Source organism: Coregonus lavaretus (assembly GCF_964263955.1).
Source record: "Coregonus lavaretus genome assembly, chromosome: 11".
Taxonomy (NCBI): Eukaryota; Metazoa; Chordata; class Actinopteri; order Salmoniformes; family Salmonidae; genus Coregonus; species Coregonus lavaretus.
The window spans coordinates 4,063,272-4,083,494 of NC_139998.1; the positions used below are offsets into that span (position 1 = coordinate 4,063,272).

Here is a 20,223-nt window from a genome sequence, read left to right on the forward strand (position 1 = left end):
TTTGGATGCAACTCAGCATTCTTTGTCCTCCAAACACGACGAGTTGAGTTTTTACCAAAAAGTTATATTTTGGTTTCATCTGACCATATGACATTCTCCCAATCCTCTTCTGGATGCACTCTAGCAAACTTCAGACGGGCCTGGACATGTACTGGCTTAAGCAGGGGGACACGTCTAGCACTGCAGGATTTGAGTCCCTGGCGGCGTAGTGTGTTACTGATGATAGGCTTTGTTACTTTGGTCCCAGCTCTCTGCAGGTCATTCACTAGGTCCCCCCGTGTGGTTCTGGGATTTCTGCTCACCGTTCTTGTGATCATTTTGACCCCACGGGGTGAGATCTTGCATGGAGCCCCAGATCGAGGGAGATTATCAGTGGTCTTGTATGTCTTCCATTTCCTAATAATTTCTCCCACAGTTGATTTCTTCAAACCAAGCTGCTTACCTATTGCAGATGCAGTCTTCCCAGCCTGGTGCAGGTCTACAATTTTGTTTCTGGTGTCCTTTGACAGCTCTTTGGTCTTGGCCATAGTGGAGTTTGGAGTGTGACTGTTTGAGGTTGTGGACAGGTGTCTTTTATACTGATAACAAGTTCAAACAGGTGCCATTAATACAGGTAACGAGTGGAGGACAGAGGAGCCTCTTAAAGAAGAAGTTACAGGTCTGTGAGAGCCAGAAATCTTGCTTCTTTGTAGGTGACCAAATACTTATTTTCCACCATAATTTGCAAATAAATTCATTAAAAATCCTACAATGTGATTTTCTGTAAAAAAAAATCTCAATTTGTCTGTCATAGTTGACGTGTACCTATGATGAAAATTACAGGCCTCTCTCATCTTTTTAAGTGGGAGAACTTGCACAATTGGTGGCTGACTAAATACTTTTTTTCCCCACTGTATCATACTAAATGGAGTGTCCAGATTTACGTAACAAATAAGACAAAATGTTCTGAGACCAGGTTGGAGAGGCTACTGGAAGCAGCAACTTCTGAGAGTGTGTGAATAATGCAACAAAGATGTGCTTTGAATACAATAGGTAAGGATAACACATACAAAGCAGAAAGTAGACTGTTTCTAAATAATCTACGGTACAACAAAAATATTTTAATCCCAAAGCTGTCTGTCTGACTCTGACAGGCCGCTCCCAAAAGCAGCATAAAAATGCTGACCACGCCACAATGATCTCTGTCGTGACCCACAGGTCCCACGGGCATCCTGCAGGAATGCAGCCCTCTACCTCATTGGCTAGATAGCTAATAACCTGGTAACTTTATATCCAAACATTTAGGGGCACAGAAAGAAAGGAGAAGGAATACCTTCTTCAGGAGTGGAATGATCATAGCAAGAAATGAATGACAGATCTCTTGCATGTTGTCATCACAAAGCTGAAGTTTTTAAAGAGACAGTGTAAAATTAAGATTAAATATTTTAAATACATTTATTATAGAGTGATGAGACGACTCAAGGAATCTCTAACAGGTTTTCCCGGTCCAATATTATTTTAATATTCCACGGTGGAAGGGTTGCGCTTCAACAAACACCTTGAAAATAAATGTAAAAATCTACATGTCCCCATACAGTGGGGAGAACAAGTATTTGATACACTGCCGATTTTGCAGGTTTTCCTACTTACAAAGCATGTAGAGGTCTGTAATTTTTATCATAAGTATACTTCAACTGTGAGAGACGGAATCTAAAACAAATATCCAGAAAATCACATTGTATGATTTTAAAGTAATTAATTTGCATTTTATTGCATGACATAAGTATTTGATCACCTACCAACCAGTAAGAATTCCAGCTCTCACAGACCTGTTAGTTTTTCTTTAAGAAGCCCTCCTGTTCTCCACTCATTACCTGTATTAACTGCACCTGTTTGAACTCGTTACCTGTATAAAATACACCTGTCCACACACTCAATCAAACAGACTCCAACCTCTCCACAATGGCCAAGACCAGAGAGCTGTGTAAGGACATCAGGGATAAAATTGTAGACCTGCACAAGGCTGGGATGGGCTACAGGACAATAGGCAAGCAGCTTGGTGAGAAGGCAACAACTGTTGGCGCAATTGTTAGAAAATGGAAGAAGTTCAAGATGATGGTCAATCACCCTCGGTCTGGGGCTCCATGCAAGATCTCACCTCGTGGGGCATCAATGATCATGAGGAAGGTGAGGGATCAGCCCAGAACTACACGGCAGGACCTGGTCAATGACCTGAAGAGAGCTGGGACCACAGTCTCAAAGAAAACCATTAGTAACACACTACGCCGTCATGGATTAAAATCCTGCAGCGCACGCAATGTCCCCCTGCTCAAGCCAGCGCATGTCCAGGCCCTTCTGAAGTTTGCCAATGACCATCTGGATGATCCAGAGGAGGAATGGGAGAAGGTCATGTGGTCTGATGAGACAAAAATAGAGCTTTTTGGTCTAAACTCCACTCGCCGTGTTTGGAGGAAGAAGAAGGATGAGTACAACCCCAAGAACACCATCCCAACCGTGAAGCATGGAGGTGGAAACATCATTCTTTGGGGATGCTTTTCTGCAAAGGGGACAGGATGACTGCACCGTATTGAGGGGAGGATGGATGGGGCCATGTATCGCGAGATCTTGGCCAACAACCTCCTTCCCTCAGTAAGAGCATTGAAGATGGGTCGTGGCTGGGTTTTCCAGCATGACAACGACCCGAAACACACAGCCAGGGCAACTAAGGAGTGGCTCCATAAGAAACATCTCAAGGTCCTGGAGTGGCCTAGCCAGTCTCCAGACCTGAACCCAATAGAAAATCTTTGGAGGGAGCTGAAAGTCCGTATTGCCCAGCGACAGCCCCGAAACCTGAAGGATCTGTATGGAGGAGTGGACAAAAATCCCTGCTGCAGTGTGTGCAAACCTGGTCAAGACCTACAGGAAACGTATGATCTCTGTAATTGCAAACAAAGGTTTCTGTACCAAATATTAAGTTCTGCTTTTCTGATGTATCAAATACTCATGTCATGCAATAAAATGCAAATTAATTACTTAAAAATCATACAATGTGATTTTCTGGATTTTTGTTTTAGATTCCGTCTCTCACAGTTGACGTGTACCTATGATAAAAATTACAGACCTCTACATGCTTTGTAAGTAGGAAAACCTGCAAAATCGGCAGTGTATTAAATACTTGTTCTCCCCACTGTACCAAACATTAGGAACGCCTTCCTAATATTGAGATGCACCTCCTTCCCCCCTTTTGCCCTCAGAACAGCCTCAATTCGTCGGGGCATGGACTCAAAAAGCTGTCGAAAGCGTTCCACAGGGATGCTGGCCCATGTTGACTCCAATGCTTCCCACAGTTGTGTCAAGTTGGCTGGATGTCGTTTTGGGTGGAGGATCATTATTGATACACACGGGAAACTGTTGAGCGTGAAAAACCCAGCAGCGTTGCAGTTCATGACACAAACCGGTTCTCCTAACACCTACTACCATTCCCCATTTAAAGACACTTAACCTCTTAAGGAACGGACCCTTTTTTTCCATTTTCACCTAAAATGACATACCCAAATCTAACTGCCTGTAGCTCAGGACCTGAAGCAAGGATATGCATATTCTTGATACCATTTGAAAGGAAACACTTCGAAGTTTGTGGAAATGTGAAATGAATGTAGGAGAATATAACACATTAGACCTGGTAAAAGATAATACAAACACAAAAACATGCGTTTTCTTTTCGTTTTTTTGTTCCATCATCTTTGAAATGCAAGAGAAAGGCCACAATATCATTTTGCAGTTTAGGCGCAATTTAGATTTTGTCCACTAGATGGAAGCAGTGTGTGTGCAAAGTTTCAGATTGATCCAGTGAAGCATTGCAATACTGGACTATTTTGTATCAAGTCTGCCGAAACGTGCCGAATTGGTCAATTGATACATTTTCAAGTACATAATTATAGAGAACATACAAAATTATATGGTAACACAAAATTTTAGTATATACACTCCCAGAAATGTCATACATGATGGATCATTAGCTTATACACTAACTTTCACACACCCACCTGGCGGGGTGGGTGTGGAGCCAGAGACAGCAAGGGTTCAAACTGTAGAACCCAGTTCCTACATTTTAATATAGAAAATTGATTATATCAAACACAACTATGCTACATTTGATCTCTGGGACCCTCAGGATGACAAATCAGAGCAAGATTACTGAATGTAAGTCCATTATTTACCTTCAAAGGTGAATGTATCAAACCAGTTGCGTGATAAGTTTTTTGTTGTTGTGCACTCTCCTCAAACAATAGCATGGTATTCTTTCACTGTAATAGCTACTGTAAATTGGACAATGCAGTTAGATTAACAAGAACTTAAGCTTTCTGCCCATATAAAACATGTCTATGTCCTGGAAAGTTTGCTGTTACTTACAACAGTCATGCTAATCACAATAGTGCACGTTAGCTCAACCGTTCCGTATACGGGACACCGATCCCATAGAAGTTAAATATTTTGTCTTGCCCATTCACCCTCTAAATGGCACACATACACAATCCATGTCTCAATTACAAATCTTTCTTTAACCCGTCTCCTCACCTTCATCTACACTGATTGAAGTGGATTTAATAAGTGACATAAATAAGGGATCATAGCTTTCACCTGGATTCACCTGGTCAGTCTATATGATGGAAAGAGCAGGTGTTCTTAATGTTTTGTATACTCAGTGTATGCTGCCAACTCACACACATTTAGTGGGCCAAAAACTGGCCATACATTTGATTGGTCGACATCGGAAGGTTCCTCAGTCATCACTACAACTGATAATTATAGAGTTGACAGGTAAAAACGACTTAGCCAAATATGGCATAAACATGATGTTTAACAGAGAGGTGACATTTTACTTAAAAATAAATGGTTTGATCTGGTCAACAACTCAGGTTTCAGAATGTCTTGGTCAGCGACTTCACTGTTCCAGAATTAGCAGCTAGAGGAATTTCTCTTTCAGCTTGTCCATGGCCGGTTTAAGTGTGGTTTCTGATTTCTGAGCAGGAGTAAGGATTCCAACACAGTAAATACATTCTACTGATTCACACAGTGCATGCATACAAAACAGTGCCTTCAGAAAGTATTCACACCCCTTGACTTTTTCCACATTTGGTTGTGTTACAGCCTGAATTTAGATTGTTTTGTCACTGGCCTACACACGCTACCCCATAATGTCAAAGTTGAATTATGTTTTTAATGTTTTTGTTTTTTTACAACTGAATAAAAAATTAAAAGCTGAAATGTCTTGAGCCAATAAGTATGGCAGGCCTAAATACGTTCAGGAGTAAAAATGTGCTTAACAAGTCACATAATAAATTGCATGTACTCACTCCGTATGCAATAATAGTGTTTAACAAGATTTTTGAATGACTACCTCATCTCTGTACCCCACACATACAATTATCTGTAAGGTCCCTCCGTCAAGCAGTGAATTTCAAGCACAGATTCAACCACAAAGACCAGGGAGGTTTTCCAATGCCTCGCAAAGAAGGGCACCTATTGGTAGATGGGTAAAAAAACAAAAAAACGGATATTAAATATCCCTTTGAGCATGGTGAAGTTATTAATGACACTACAAAGATACAGCCGTCCTTCCTAACTCAGTTGCCGGAGAGGAAGGAAACCGCTCAGGGATTTCACCGTGAGGCCAATGGTGACTTTAAAACAATTACAGAGTTTAATGGCTGTGATAGGAGAAGACAGAGGATGGATCAACAACATTGTAGTTAGTCCACAATACTAACCTAATTGATAGAGTGAAAAGAAGGAAGCCTGTACAGAATAAAACTATTCAGAAACATGCATCCTGTTTACAACAAGGCACTAAAGTAACACTGCAAAAAAATTGGCTAAGCAATTGACGTATTGTCCTGAACACAAAGCGTTAGGTTTGGGACAAATCTAATACAACATATTACTGAGTAGCACTCCTCATATTTTCAAGCATAGTGTTGGCTGCATCATGTTATGGGTATGCTTGTAATCGTTAAGGACTGGGGAGTTTTTCAGGATTAAAAAAATATGAATGGAACTAAGCACAGGCAAAATCCTAGAGGAAAACCTTGTTCAGTCTGCTTTCCACCAGACACTGGGAGATGAATTCACCTTTCAGCAGGACAATAACCTAAAACACTAGGCCAAAGCAATACTGGAGTTGCTTACCAAGATGACATTGAATGTTCCTGAGTGGCCTAGTTACAATTTTGACTTAAATCGGCTTGGAAATCTATGGCAATACTTGAACATGGCTGTCTAGCAATGTTCAACAACCAATTTGACAGAGCTTGAAGAATTCTGGAAAGTATAATTGGAAAATGTTGTACAATCCAGGTGTGGAAAGCTCTTAGAGACTTACCCAGAAAGACTCACAGCTGTAATTGCTGCTAAAGGTGATTCTAACATATATTGACCCAGGGGGTTGAATACTTATCTAATCAAGAAATATTCGTCTTTTTTTGTTCATAAAAAAAATAAATTTACATGACATATTATTTTGTGTATAATTAAATACAGTTTAATCCCACTTTGTAATACAACAAAATGTGGAAAAAGTCAAGGAGAGTAAATACTTTCTGAAGGCACTGTAAATCCCATAATTGGATGTTTCGATAGTTGGGTTTCCCAAGAGGCCAGCATAGCTGACCTAAATTGTAAATATAGAAAAAAGGATTTGCCTCGTAATGTGTATGTATCTTTCAAATCTTGGAATGTTCTCAAACCATTACAGTCCATGATATCGGTAAGGGTACGGATTCCACAGGACCATTGGGAGGATGCAAAAGGCCGCCATCCAGATCGCAAGGCATTATTGTGAAATATTGGAGTATGGGCATGCCATTTTTATTCCCAATAATAGTAAAATTTGTGAGCAATAATAGGGCCAAAGCATAGTTTACATTGTTTAAAGGATATGGCTTTTTCTTTGCAAATCTGTCTAGAAGGTCAGCATCCCGGAGTCGCCTCTTCACTATTGACGTTGAGACTGGTGTTTTGCGGGAACTATTTAATGAAGCTGCCAGTTGAGGACCTGTGAGACACCTGTTTCTCAAACTAGACACTCTAATGTATTTGTCCTCTTGCTCAGTTGTGCACCGGGGCCTCCCACTCCTCTTTCTATTCTGGTTAGAGCCAGTTTGCGATGTTCTGTGAAAGGAGTAGTACACAGCGTTGTACGAGATCCTCAGTTTCTTGGCAGTTTCTCGCATAGAATACCCTTCATTTCTCAGAATAAGAATAGACTGATGAGTTTCAGAACAAAGTTATTTGTTTCTGGCCATTTTGAGCCTGTAATCGAACCCACAATTGCTGATGCTCCAGATACTCAACTAGTCTCAAGAAGGCCAGTTTTATTGCTTCTTTAATCAGCACAACAGTTTTCAGCTGTGCTAAAATAATTGCAAAAGGGTTTTCTAATGATCAATTAGCCTTTTAAAATGATAAACTTGGATTAGCAAACACAACGTGCCATTGGAACACAGGACTGATGGTTGCTGATAATGGGCCTTTGTACGCCTATATAGATATTCCATTAAAAACCAGCTGTTTCCAGCTACAATAGCCATTTACAACATTAACAATGTCTACACTGTATTTCTGATCAATTTGATGTTATTTTAATGGACAAACAATTGCTTTTCTTTCAAAAACAAGGACATTTCTAAGGGACCCCAAACTTTTGAACGGTAGTGTAATTTCCTCACAAACAATCTCTCAGATAGTATTGGCCAACTCTTTCTATTGTTGGGTGTTGAGAGCCGCCATGTTCCCACTGGTAAATTATGATGGACAGAATATGCCAGCTGGGGGAGCGAAATAGACCTGCTATTGTTCCTTGTAATACAGTGAACGTCCCACACATTAGTGTATTGTTATATGTTGACATTTATTTGAAAATAAATCTGTTCATTCATAGTTATTTTGCAAAAGAAAAGCCTTGAGAAAGCCACACGTTTTCAATGCATGCCACCGGAACCGGAACCTTTTAACTTGCTTTTATAGTAAACGAATGTGTTAACAGTGTTACATATTAGTTTCTAGGGCACAACGTGTGCTTTAAAAGTAGCTAGAATTCATATAGGCCCAGTATAGCCTATATCTCAATCAATTAAAAAAATATTCCTTTCTGTTGCTTCTAAATTTCATGTGATGCTCCTAACTTTTTTAAGTTGAGAGCACCAGTGCTACCAATGATTTTTTTTTTATTTAGAGCCATGGTGATAAATAGATTTTAGTGAATTGTCTCATTAGTCTATTTGCTCACTTTTTCATCATTAGTGTACTTGAATGTCAATGCTTGACTACAGTATTTAGTACTTGAAGTGCATAACATAAGGGTGTGTGTGTGTGTGTTAGTACTATCAGTATTACATTATATTTCTGTCCATCTTCCTTTTGTGTGTGCATGTGCATGCATAATGTGTGGGTTTATGTATGTTTATTTATGTGTGTATGTCTGCGTCCGTGTGTGTGTGTTCATTTGTGTGTGTTTGTCGTGCGTGCTTGTGTGCATGCCTGCTTGCCCTTGTGTGTATGTACAGGAGGGGCGGTGGATGCTGAGCGGTTTAGGCTGCTGAGTGGAGGGAAGCCTAGCAGGAAATGTGGCATCATGTCCAGTGGGAACCACCTGTTCTTCAGCGAGGACGGCCTTCGCATGCTGGTCACCAACGACATGGACCTTTCCAACGCCAGGTACCATTTGGTGTGTGCCTGTGACTGTGTGTGTGTTGGGCGGGGTTGAGCTAACATAATGGTTGAAGTTTTTTAACTGATAGCTGTGTTACTGAGGCCATCTAGTGGTGAGTTGAGGTGACATCAAATCAAATCAAATCAAATCAAATTTTATTGGTCACATGCGCCGAATACAACAGGTGCAGACATTACAGTGAAATGCTTACTTACAGCCCTTAACCAACAGTGCATTTATTTTAAACAAAAAAAGTAAGAATAAAACAACAACAAAAAAAGTGTTGAGAAAAAAAGAGCAGAAGTAAAATAAAGTGACAGTAGGGAGGCTATATATACAGGGGGGTACCGTTGCAGAGTCAATGTGCGGGGGCACCGGCTAGTTGAGGTAGTTGAGGTAATATGTACATGTGGGTAGAGTTAAAGTGACTATGCATAAATACTTAACAGAGTAGCAGCAGCGTAAAAAGGATGGGGTGGGGGGGCAGTGCAAATAGTCCGGGTAGCCATGATTAGCTGTTCAGGAGTCTTATGGCTTGGGGGTAGAAGCTGTTGAGAAGTCTTTTGGACATAGACTTGGCACTCCGGTACCGCTTGCCGTGCGGTAGCAGAGAGAACAGTCTATGACTAGGGTGGCTGGAGTCTTTGACAATTTTGAGGGCCTTGAGGGCCTAATAGAAAACCTTGTCCTCACTTTTCCAGTGGCATGGTCCTCACATTGATAGTAAAATGTGTATGTGTGAGCAAAGTATAACCATATGAATACAGACAAAAAGAGAATGAAGTGTATTTTCTAAAGACACTCGTACACACACACACACACACACACACATTTATATATGTAAACATATTTATCGATGCGCATTCTAATTATATATCTTTTTTGTAGGTTTATTCAGTTCTTCCTGCGTCTGGGCTGTGGTAAGGCCTCCCCAGACCCCCGCTCCCAGCCTGTCCTGCTCCAGTTCTCTGTAGACGGTGGTCTGACCTGGGGCCTGCTGCAGGACTTCCTCTTCTCCAACAGGTTAGCATAACTCCCACGGTACATCACCGTACTGTAAATGTTGTGTTGTGATGTACTGACATACTGTATGATGCAAAAATAATTTACTAACGGATACAATAAATTATTACCTTCATCATAATTATCATCAACTTCCTCTTCACCAACAGCAGTAACCAGGCTCGACTGGTGGCCCTGGAGATCCCTCTGCGTGCCCGGACCTCCTCCACACGCCTCCGGTGGTGGCAGCCCTCTGAGAACGGACACTTCTATAGTCCATGGGTCATTGACCAGGTGAGACACCTTACCTACATCTATCTATTTGTATGTTCATCCATCAATTCATCCATCCTTCCATCTGTCCATTCATCCATCTTTATCAATATACAGTATCACGCACATGACATGAACCTATGTCTCTCTACTCTGCCAGGTGGTGGTGGGTGGTAGTGCCAGTGGCTGGGGTCCTTTAGAAGACGACTTCTCCTCTATGGACGGGCGTTCCTGGCTGCTCCACCCCGGGGGTACCCGCATGCCCGTATGTGGTTCTGACGGGGCGGCCTTCGCTTTCATAGAGAAGTCCAACACGCGCTACGCTGTCACCACAGACATCAGCCTGGGACAGGATGCTTTCATACAGTTTGACTTCTCAGCTTCGTGCTCTGTCACCAACTCCTGCTACGGTGAGCCACTAGGCTCAGAAATATATATTTTTGACAGGTTGTCAATGTAAATAATGTTACATTTATTTTGGCAAAGTAGTCAGAGAATAGTTTTATAAGATCATTTGGTAAATACAGTTGAAGTCGGAAGTTTACATACACCTTAGCCAAATACATTTAAACTCAGTTTTTCACAATTCCTGACATTTAATCCTAGTAAAAATTCCCTGTTTTAGCTCGGTTAGGATCACCACTTTATTTTAAGAACGTGAAATGTCAGAATAATAGTAGAGATAATTATTTATTTCAGCTTTTATTTATTTCATCACATTCCCAGTGGGTCAGAAGTATACATACACTCAATTAGTATTTAGTAGCATTGCCTATAAATTGTTTAACTTAAGTCAAACGTTTCGGGTAGCCTTCCACAAGCTTCCCACAATAAGTTGGGTGAATTTTGGCCCATTCCTCCTGACAGAGCCGGTGTAACTGAGTCAGGTTTGTAGGCCTCCTTGCTCACAAACGCCTTTTCTGTTCTGCCCACAAACGTTCTATAGGATTGAGGTCAGGGCTTTGTGATGGCCACTCCAATACCTTGACTTTGTTGTCCTTAAGCCATTTTGCCACAACAAGTATGCTTGGGGTCATTGTCCATTTGGAAGACCCATTTGCGACCAAGTTTAACTTCCTGACTGATGTCTTGAGATGTTGCTTGAATATATCCACATAATTTTCCTTCCTCATGATGCCATCTATTTTGTGAAGTGCACCAGTCCCTCTTGCAGCAAAGCACCCCCACAGCATGATGCTGCCACCCCCGTGCCTCACGGTTGGGATGGTGTTCTTCGGCTTGTAAGTGACCCCCTTTTTCCTCCAAACATAACGATGGTAATTATGGCCAAACAGTTCTATTTTTGTTTCATCAGACCAGAGGACATTTCTCCAAAAAGGACGATCTTTGTCCCCATGTGCAGTTGCAAATCGTAGTCTGGCTTTTTTATGGTGGTTTTGGAGCAGTGGCTTCTTCCTTGCTGAACAGCCTTTCAGGTTATGTCGATATAGGACTCATTTTACTGTGAATATCGATAGTTTTGTACCTGTTTCCTCCAGCATCTTCACAAGGTCTTTTGCTGTTGTTCTGGGATTGATTTGCACCAAAGTACGTTCATCTCTAGGAGACAGAACGCGTCTCCTTCCTGAGCGGTATGACGGCTGCGTTGTCCCATGGTGTTTATACTTGCGTACTATTGTTTGTACAGATGAACGTGGTACCTTCAGGCGTTTGGACATTTCTCCCAAGGATGAACCAGACCTGTGGAGGTCTACAATTCTTTTTCTGAGGTCTTGGCTGATTTCTTTTGATTTTCCCATGATGTCAAGCAAAGAGGCACTGAGTTTGAAGGTAGGCCTTGAAATACATCCACAGTTACACATCCAATTGACTCAAATGATGTCAATTAGCCTATCAGAAGCTTTTAAAGCCATGACATCATTTTCTGGAATTTTCCAAGCTGTTTAAAGGCACAGTCAACTTAGTGTATGTAAACTTCTGACCCACTGGAATTGTGATACAGTGAATTATAAGTGAAATAATCTGTCTCTATAAACAATTGTTGGAAAAATTACTTGTGTCATGCACAAAGTAGATGTCCTAACCGACTTGCCAAAACTTTAGTTTGTTAACATGACATTTGTGGAGTGGTTGAAAAACGAGTTATAATGACTCCAACCTAAGTGTATGTAAACTTCCGACTTCAACTGCATGTGAGTAATTAGGATTGCTATTGATTGCTGTTTTCACTGTTATTAATATGTTCCCTGGCTATGCTGTCTAGGTTAGTATGAATGTACACTATATGACCAAAAGTTTGTGGACACCTGCTCGTCAAACATCTCATTCCAAAACCATGGGCATTAATATGGAGTTGGTCCCCCGTTTGCTGCTATAACAGCCTCTATTCTTCTGGGAAGGCTTTCCACTAGATGTTGAAACATTGCTGCAGGGATTTGCTTCCATTCAGCCACAAGATCATTAGTGAGGTCGGCACTGATGTTGGGCGACTAGGCCTGGCTCGCAGTCACCATTCCAATTCATCCCAAAGGTGTTCGATGGGGTGGAGGTCAGGGCTCTGTCCAGGCCAGTCAAGTTTTTCCACACCGATCTCGACAAACCATTTCTATAGGGACCTAGTTTTGGGCACTGGGCCATTGCCATGCTGAAACAGGAAAGGGCCTTCCCCAAACTGTTGCCACAAAGTTGGAAGCACAGAATCGTCTAGAATGTCGTTGTACGTTGTAGCGTTAAGATTTCCCTTTCCTGGAACTAAGGGGCCTAGCCCAAACCATGAAAAACAGCCCCAGACCATTATTCCTCCTCCACCAAACATTATAGTTGGCACTATGCATTCGGGCAGGTAGCGTTCTCCTGCAATCCGCCAAACCCAGATTCATCAGTCGGACTGCCAGATTGTGAAGCGTGATCACTCCAAAGAACTTGTTTCCACTGCTCCAGTGTCCAATGGCGGCGACGTTGCTTCCAGAGGCAGTTTGGAACTCGGTAGTGAGTGTTGCAACCGAGGACAGACAATTTTTAAGCACTATGCGCTTCAGCACTCGTCGGTCCGGTTCTGTGAGTTTGTGTAGCCTACCACTTCGCGGCTGAGCAGTTGTTGCTCCTAGACGTTTCCACTTCACAATAACAGCACTTACAGTTGACCAGGGTAGCTCTAGCAGGGCAGAAATGTTACAAACTGACTTGTTGGAAAGGTGGGATCCTATGACGGTGCCATGTTGAAAGTCACTGAGCTCTTCAGTAAGGCCCTTCTACTGCCAATGTTTGTCTATGGAGATTGCATGGCTGTGTGCTAGATTTTATACACCGGTCAGCAACGGGTGTGGCTGAAATAGCCATGTGTCAACATACTTTTGTATACACTGCATTCGGAAAGTATTCAGACCTTATTCTAAAATGGATTACATTCTTTTTTCCCCTCATCAATCTACACACAATACCCCATAATGACGAAGCGAAAACAGGTTTTTAGAAATGTTTCAAATGTATAAAAATAAACGTATTTACATAAGTATTCAGACCCTTTGCTATGAGACTCGAAATTGAGCACAGGTGCATCCTGTTTCCATTGATCATCCTTAACATGTTTCTACAACTTGATTGAAGTCCACCTGTGGTTAATTCAATTGATTGGACATGATTTGGAAAGGATGGATGGGGAGCGTCGCTTCACAGCTATTTTCAGGGTTCTCCAGAGATGTTCGACAGGGTTCAAGACTGGGCTCTGGCTGGGCCACTCAAGGACACTTTCCAAATGTGATTTAATTTGATTTATGCATCTTTGTTTTCCCTTGTCCATCACAGCCATTGAGCTAGAGTATTCTCTGGACCTGGGTCTGCACTGGCAGCCTCTGGTGCGTGACTGTCTCCCAACCAGTCCAGATTGCACCTCCTACACCCTACAAAGACTGCTGGTGGCAGACACATACAACAAGTGGGGCCGAGTCACTCTGCCCATTCCCACCTACGCCAGGTCAGTTACATGTTGTTTGACTGCCAAACCAAACCGAGGTTGTTATTCTTCAAAATCGCTGTCTAAACATTTAAACATTTGAACAGCTTTAAATGTTGGCACAAGTTGTATTATGTCATTAAAATGCCCTGCTACACACACACTGACACACATACAGTCATATACAACACTGCTGGTACACAATAAAACATGTTTACTGGAATGCATGCAAACACTCACACTGTCTCTCGTGTATCTGCAGGTCTCCAGCCACGCGGTTCCGTTGGTTCCAGCAGGCTCCATTTGACAAGCAGCAGACCTGGGCTCTGGACAACCTCTACATCGGAGACGGCTGCTCCGACATGTGCTCCGGACACGGACGCTGCCAGCAGAGCTCCTGTGTGTGAGTGACTGACATTTCAATAACACCTGAAAGACCATTCTGGGATTTGACTCTTTCAGAATGCCATTCTAGAATAGTTACAGACAAGCATGTCAAGTTCCATAGCAATGTTGAAGGTGAAGCCCCTTCATCCGTAACAACAATGTCACACACAGCAACCTGAGAAACCATTCAATAACCTCCTTACCCCTTTCTCTCCCCTCTCCTCTCCCATGTAGGTGTGACCCAGAGTGGGGAGGCGAGTACTGTGATGATCCTTTGGCCCCCTTGCCCTCCCAGCTGAAGGACAGTTTCAGCCGGGCCCCCTCTATCAGCCACTGGCACCTGGTGACCGGGGGAAAGCTCAGCACTGTGTGTGGGGCCGTGGCATCTGGGGCTGCACTGCACTTCAGCGGGGTCAGTGCCTATCAATCTATTGATTCATTGATCTATATCCGGGTTTGAATTTATTACAATTCAATTTGGGAAGTGAGCTGACACTACAATTTAATAACAGAAAATTCCTCATTGAAAATAAACTGCTATTTTGGCTTGAATTTGATTTTCACTTTATCACCTGAATTGAAATGACTTACATTTTAATTTTAATACATAAATTAAATTGAGCCCAAACCTGGTGTGTCGCTCTCTTCATCAATCTGTCTTTCTTATTAACCTCCATGTTTTCTCTTGTATCTGTCTTTCTCTCCAACAGAGTTGTAGTCGTCAGCTGGTGACGGTGGATCTGAACCTGACAAATGCAGAGTTCATCCAGTTCTATTTTATGTACGGCTGCATGATCCCGCCTAGCAACCGTAACCAGTGCGTACTACTGGAGTTCAGTCTGAATGGTGGAATCAACTGGATCCTGTTGACAGAGATCTTTTACGACCTGTACAGCAAGCCTGGGTGGGTCTTTTTATGAAAAATAGATACCCGCACACTTTGTTGATTACTCCCAGTGCTCCCAAAGGTTTATGTTCTTACCCAGAGGTCTTCGTCAGGCTTAACACACATGAAAAAAGTAGGAGTATTTATAGACTTACAAGTAATGAAGTATAGTAAAATAGGATATACAATAACTGGGAATTGGCTTTCACCTGTCCACTTCTTTCACATCAGATGTTCCCAATCCTAACCTGTGTGTCGTGTGTAGATTTGTCAACGTACTGCTGCCCCCTGCGGCCCGTCAGGAGGGTGTGCGTGTGCGCTGGTGGCAACCGACCCACGAGGGGGCCGACCACAGTGACTGGGCACTGGATAACGTCCTAATCGCCGGCTCTGACCTGCGGGCACAGATCTCTGACACCTTCGGAGGGGTGGCGCTGCCCAACCACGAGAGAGCGCCCGCTGATGGTACCCCCACGGGCAGGATAGGCCTGTTGAATGAGGGAGAGGAGGAGAGCACCTCAGGTATATACACAGGGGATCTGGACGAGACCACAACATACACCGCCACAGGTACATACACAACTACAGGTACATACACCTACAGATACATACACAACTACAGATACATACACAACTACAGATACATACACAACTACAGATACACACACAACTACAGGTACATACACAACTACAGGTACACACACAACTACAGGTACACACACAACTACAGGTACACACACAACTACAGGTACATACACAACTACAGATACATACACAACTACAGGTACACACACAACTACAGATACACACACAACTACAGGTACATACACAACTACAGATACATACACAACTACAGATACATACACAACTACAGGTACATACACAACTACAGGTACACACACAACTACAGGTACACACACAACTACAGGTACATACACAACTACAGATACATACACAACTACAGGTACATACTCATGTGGGGGAGGGTCTTTCAGTCACACAGGCCCCAATTCTGACTTGACTTCCCATGCATGATTGTTGAGTGGAGTTTGCGCATCTCATATTAGGTTTCATGCTAATAAGCAATGCCCGCATCAAATACAACTGCTTTAGGAAGGAAAATGTTTTGAATCTGTAACCTTATAAGGTCAACTGAATAAGGTATTTGAAAAAATTTATTTCGTTTGCTGTGATAGACGCTTCCTTTCTCTCTCTCACCCGCTTCCTTTCTCTTTCCCTTTCTCTGACCCCCCTCCCCCGCTTCCCTCTCTCTCAGTGAGTGACCACTGGCTGTTCAGTGAGGACTGTGCGGTTCAGAGGTTCTGTAGCTCTCCAGACGGAGTCATGGTGTGTGGTAATGATGACGGCAGAGAGGTGTATGCAGTCACACATGACATCGTCCCAGACAAAGGCTGGGTCATGCAGTTCAAGGTAACAACAATTGTGTACAAAACAGTGGAAATGGTTGAGTGTGTGGCCCTGTCCAGAAACAATCCCTGTTCCTACCCCCTAGACTTGGGGTGTTCAATTCCAGTCCTGGAGGGCCGAAACACTGCTGGTTTTTGTTTCTACCTGGTTGTTAATTGCACTCACCTGGTATCCCATGTCTGAATCAGTCCCTGATTAGGAGAGGATGAAAGCCAGAAGTGTTTTGGCCCTCCACGACTGACATTGAACACACCTGCTGCCCACTTCTGAGATTAACCGCTAGGAGTGTGTGTCTGTCTGTGTGTGTGTGTGTGTGTGTGTGTGTCTGTGTGTGTGTCTGTGTGTGTGTGTGTGTGTGTGTGTGTGTGTGTGTGTGTGTTTAACTATCTTTGTGGGTACCAGAAGTCCTCACAAGGATAGTAAACAAGGAACATTCGGACAAGTGGGGACATTTTGCCGGTCCCCACGAGGGAAAATGCTATTTTAGGTTTAGGGGTTAGGTTTAGGGTTAAGGTTACAATTAGGGTTAGAATTAAGGTTAGGGATTACGGGTTATGGTTATGTTTAGGGTTAGGAGTTAGGGTTAGGTATAGTTTTAGGGTTAGGGGTTTGGGATTAAGGTTAGGTTTAAGGTTATGGTTAGGTTAGGTTAAGGGTTAGGGTTAGAGATAGATTTAGGGTTAGGGGTTAGGGAAAATAGGATTTTGAATGGGAATCAGTAATTTGGTCCCCACAAGGATAGCAATACAAAACTGTGTGTGTGTTTTGGTGTGTTCGTGTATAGTGTGATCAAAAGTACAGTGTATGTGCAAGTAACGTTTCTGTCCATGTGTCTCTACAGATCGCTGTGGGATGCAGTGTGCCAGAGCGCCATGCAGAGCGGCAGGTCCATGTCCAGTACTCTGTGGACTTCGGTGTGTCCTGGAGGTACCTGGTGCCCCAGTGTCTCCCTGCTGACCCCCGCTGTGGAGGACAGATCTCCCAGCCCAGTGTCTTCTTCCCTGCCCAGGGTTGGAAGAGGGCCGTCTACCCCCTACCGGACAGCCTGGCAGACTCGTGAGTGACACGCCTGATACATACAGTACACACATGAGCGTCGGTAAGCAAGCATGCGCACACAAACCCACATATACTCAACCTGGCTGGCACACTCTCTCCTGGCTACCTCCAGTGCTTTCACTAGGTTTCAGACATTCAGACTGTCTCAAGTTACAATTGAAAGGAGGCTTCCCTAAAAACAGCCTAGGGAAGATAATTTAAAAGTCTTGCCTATCTTAATCTTTATGACCATCCTGTGTGTATTGTGTGTAGGGTGGTGCATTTTTTTGGTTCAGCACTCTGATATCTAGTGGGCTGTGGAGAACTTCTACATCGGTTCTAAACCTACATTATGTGTTATGTTCTGCAGGGCGGTGCGTTTCCGGTTCTACCAGCAGCACAGTGATACCCAGTGGGCTGTGGAGAACTTCTACATTGGGCCAGCATGTGACAGCCACTGTGGGGGACATGGAGACTGTCTGAACCAGCGATGTCTCTGTGACCCAGGCTTCACTGGACCGAGCTGCTATGCCAGCACTGCACTCAAGGTATCAATCAGTTAATCAATCTTCATTTATATAGTACATTTCATACAATGTCATACAAAGCATCCCTATCCGGCTTGAATGACCATTTGTTTTGTACACATGGCAAAAACAATGCAATACAAAATGCAATTACATTGCTCTCCACCTAGGGATTCTGCACCATGGCGGATTATGTGGCTCTGAACGTTTATGTGTGTCAGGGGGTGTTGGGAAAAGGGCAGAAGCCAAATGTCCATTCCAAGGACAATAAAATATCTATTCTATTTCCCCAGACATCTCTGAAGGAGCGTTTTGACTGGGAGGGGGCCCCAGGCCCTCAGTGGCAGGTGTTGGAGGGGGGGCATCCCTGTACTGACTGTGGGGTTCTGGTGGAGGGGACCGCTTTGTACTTTGGAGGAGCAGACGCCAGGCAGGCCGTCACCGCTGACCTCGACCTCAGAGGAGCCAAGTTAGTATCTCTACTGATCAAAAGTCTGTCATTTAGAGAGGATTTTGTTATAACATTCCCTTTCAGTTCCTACTACTACTTTTACATTATTAGTCATTTAGCAGACGCTCTTATCCAGAGCGACTTACAGTTAGTGAGTGCATACATTTTCATACTGGCCCCCCGTGGGAATCGAAATCACAACCCTGGCGTTGCAAACGCCATGCTCTACCAACTGAGCTACACGGGACTAAGAGATATAAGAGATATGCAGTTGAAGTCGGAAGTTTACATACACCTTAGCAAATACCTTTAAACTCAGTTTTTCACAATTCCTGACATTTAATCCTATTAAAAATTCCCTGTCTTAGCTCAGTTAGGATCACCACTTTATTTTAAGAATGTGAAATGTCAGAATAATAGTAGAGAGAATGATTTATTTCAGCTTTTATTTCTTTCATCACATTTCCAGTGGGTCAGAAGTTTACATACACTCAATTAGTATTTGGTAGCATTGCCTATAAATTGTTTAACTTGGGTCAAACGTTTCGGATTGCCTTCCACAAGCTTCCCACAATAAGTTGGGTGAATTTTGGCCCATTCCTCATGACAGAGCTGGTGTATCTGAGTCAGGTTTGTAGGCCTCCTTGCTCGCACACGCTTTTTCAGTTCTGCCCACAAATGTTCTATAGGATTGAGGTCAGTGCTTTGTGATGGCCACTCCAATACCTTGACTTTGTTGTCCTTAAGCCATTTTGCCACAACTTTGAAAGTATGCTTGGGGTCAATGTCCATTTGGAAGACCCATTTGCGACCAAGCTTTAACTTCCTGACTGATGTCTTGAGATGTTGCTTCAATATATCCACATAATTTTCCTTCCTCATGATGCTATCTATTTTGTGAAGTGCACCAGTCCCTTCTGCAGCAAAGCACCACCACAGCATGATGCTGCCACCCCCGTGCTTCACGATTGGGATGGTGTTCTTCGGCTTGCAAGCAACCCCCTTTTTCCTCCAAACAATGGTCATTATGGCCAAACAGTTCTATTTTTGTTTCATCAGACCAGAGGACATTTCTCTAAAAAGTACAGTCTTTGTCCCCATGTGCAGTTGCCAACCGTAGTCTGGCTTTTTATGGTGGTTTTGGAGCAGTGGCTTCTTCCTTGCTGAGCGGCCTTTCAGGTTATGTCGATATAGGACTACACATTTTTTTCTGAGGTCTTGGCTGATTTCTTTTGATTCTCCCATGATTTGAAGCAAAGAGGCACTGAGTTTGAAGGTAGGCCTTGAAATACATCCACAGGTACACCGCCAATTGACTGAAATGATGTCAATTAGCCTATCAGAAGCTTCTAAACCATGACATCATTTTCTCAAATTTTCCAAGCTGTTTAAAGGCACAGTCAACTTAGTGTATGTAAACTTCTGACCCACTGGAATTGTGATACATTGAATTATAAGTGAAATAATCTTTCTGTAAACAATTGTTTGAAAAATTACTTGTGTCATGCACAAAGTAGATGTCCTAACCGACTTGCCAAAACTATAGTTTGTTAACAAGAAATTTGTGGAGTGTTTGAAAAACAAGTTTAATGACTTCCGACTTCAACTGTAGTTTTTCCCAGATGTTCG

General features: G+C 42.9%; 1 protein-coding gene across 1 annotated transcript in view; it reads left to right on the forward strand.

Moving 5' to 3' along the window:
* Positions 1–20,223, forward strand: part of LOC311137001 (reelin-like) — a 221,303-nt gene that overhangs the window by 182,422 nt on the left and 18,658 nt on the right. Inside the window, 13 exon segments of the mRNA XM_084171327.1 lie at positions 8,544–8,694; positions 9,578–9,712; positions 9,862–9,985; positions 10,125–10,374; positions 13,730–13,898; positions 14,140–14,280; positions 14,499–14,676; positions 14,975–15,168; positions 15,416–15,720; positions 16,427–16,581; positions 17,420–17,634; positions 17,987–18,164; positions 18,437–18,612. Of these exon segments, the coding sequence (XP_084027453.1) occupies positions 8,544–8,694; positions 9,578–9,712; positions 9,862–9,985; positions 10,125–10,374; positions 13,730–13,898; positions 14,140–14,280; positions 14,499–14,676; positions 14,975–15,168; positions 15,416–15,720; positions 16,427–16,581; positions 17,420–17,634; positions 17,987–18,164; positions 18,437–18,612 (2,371 nt within the window).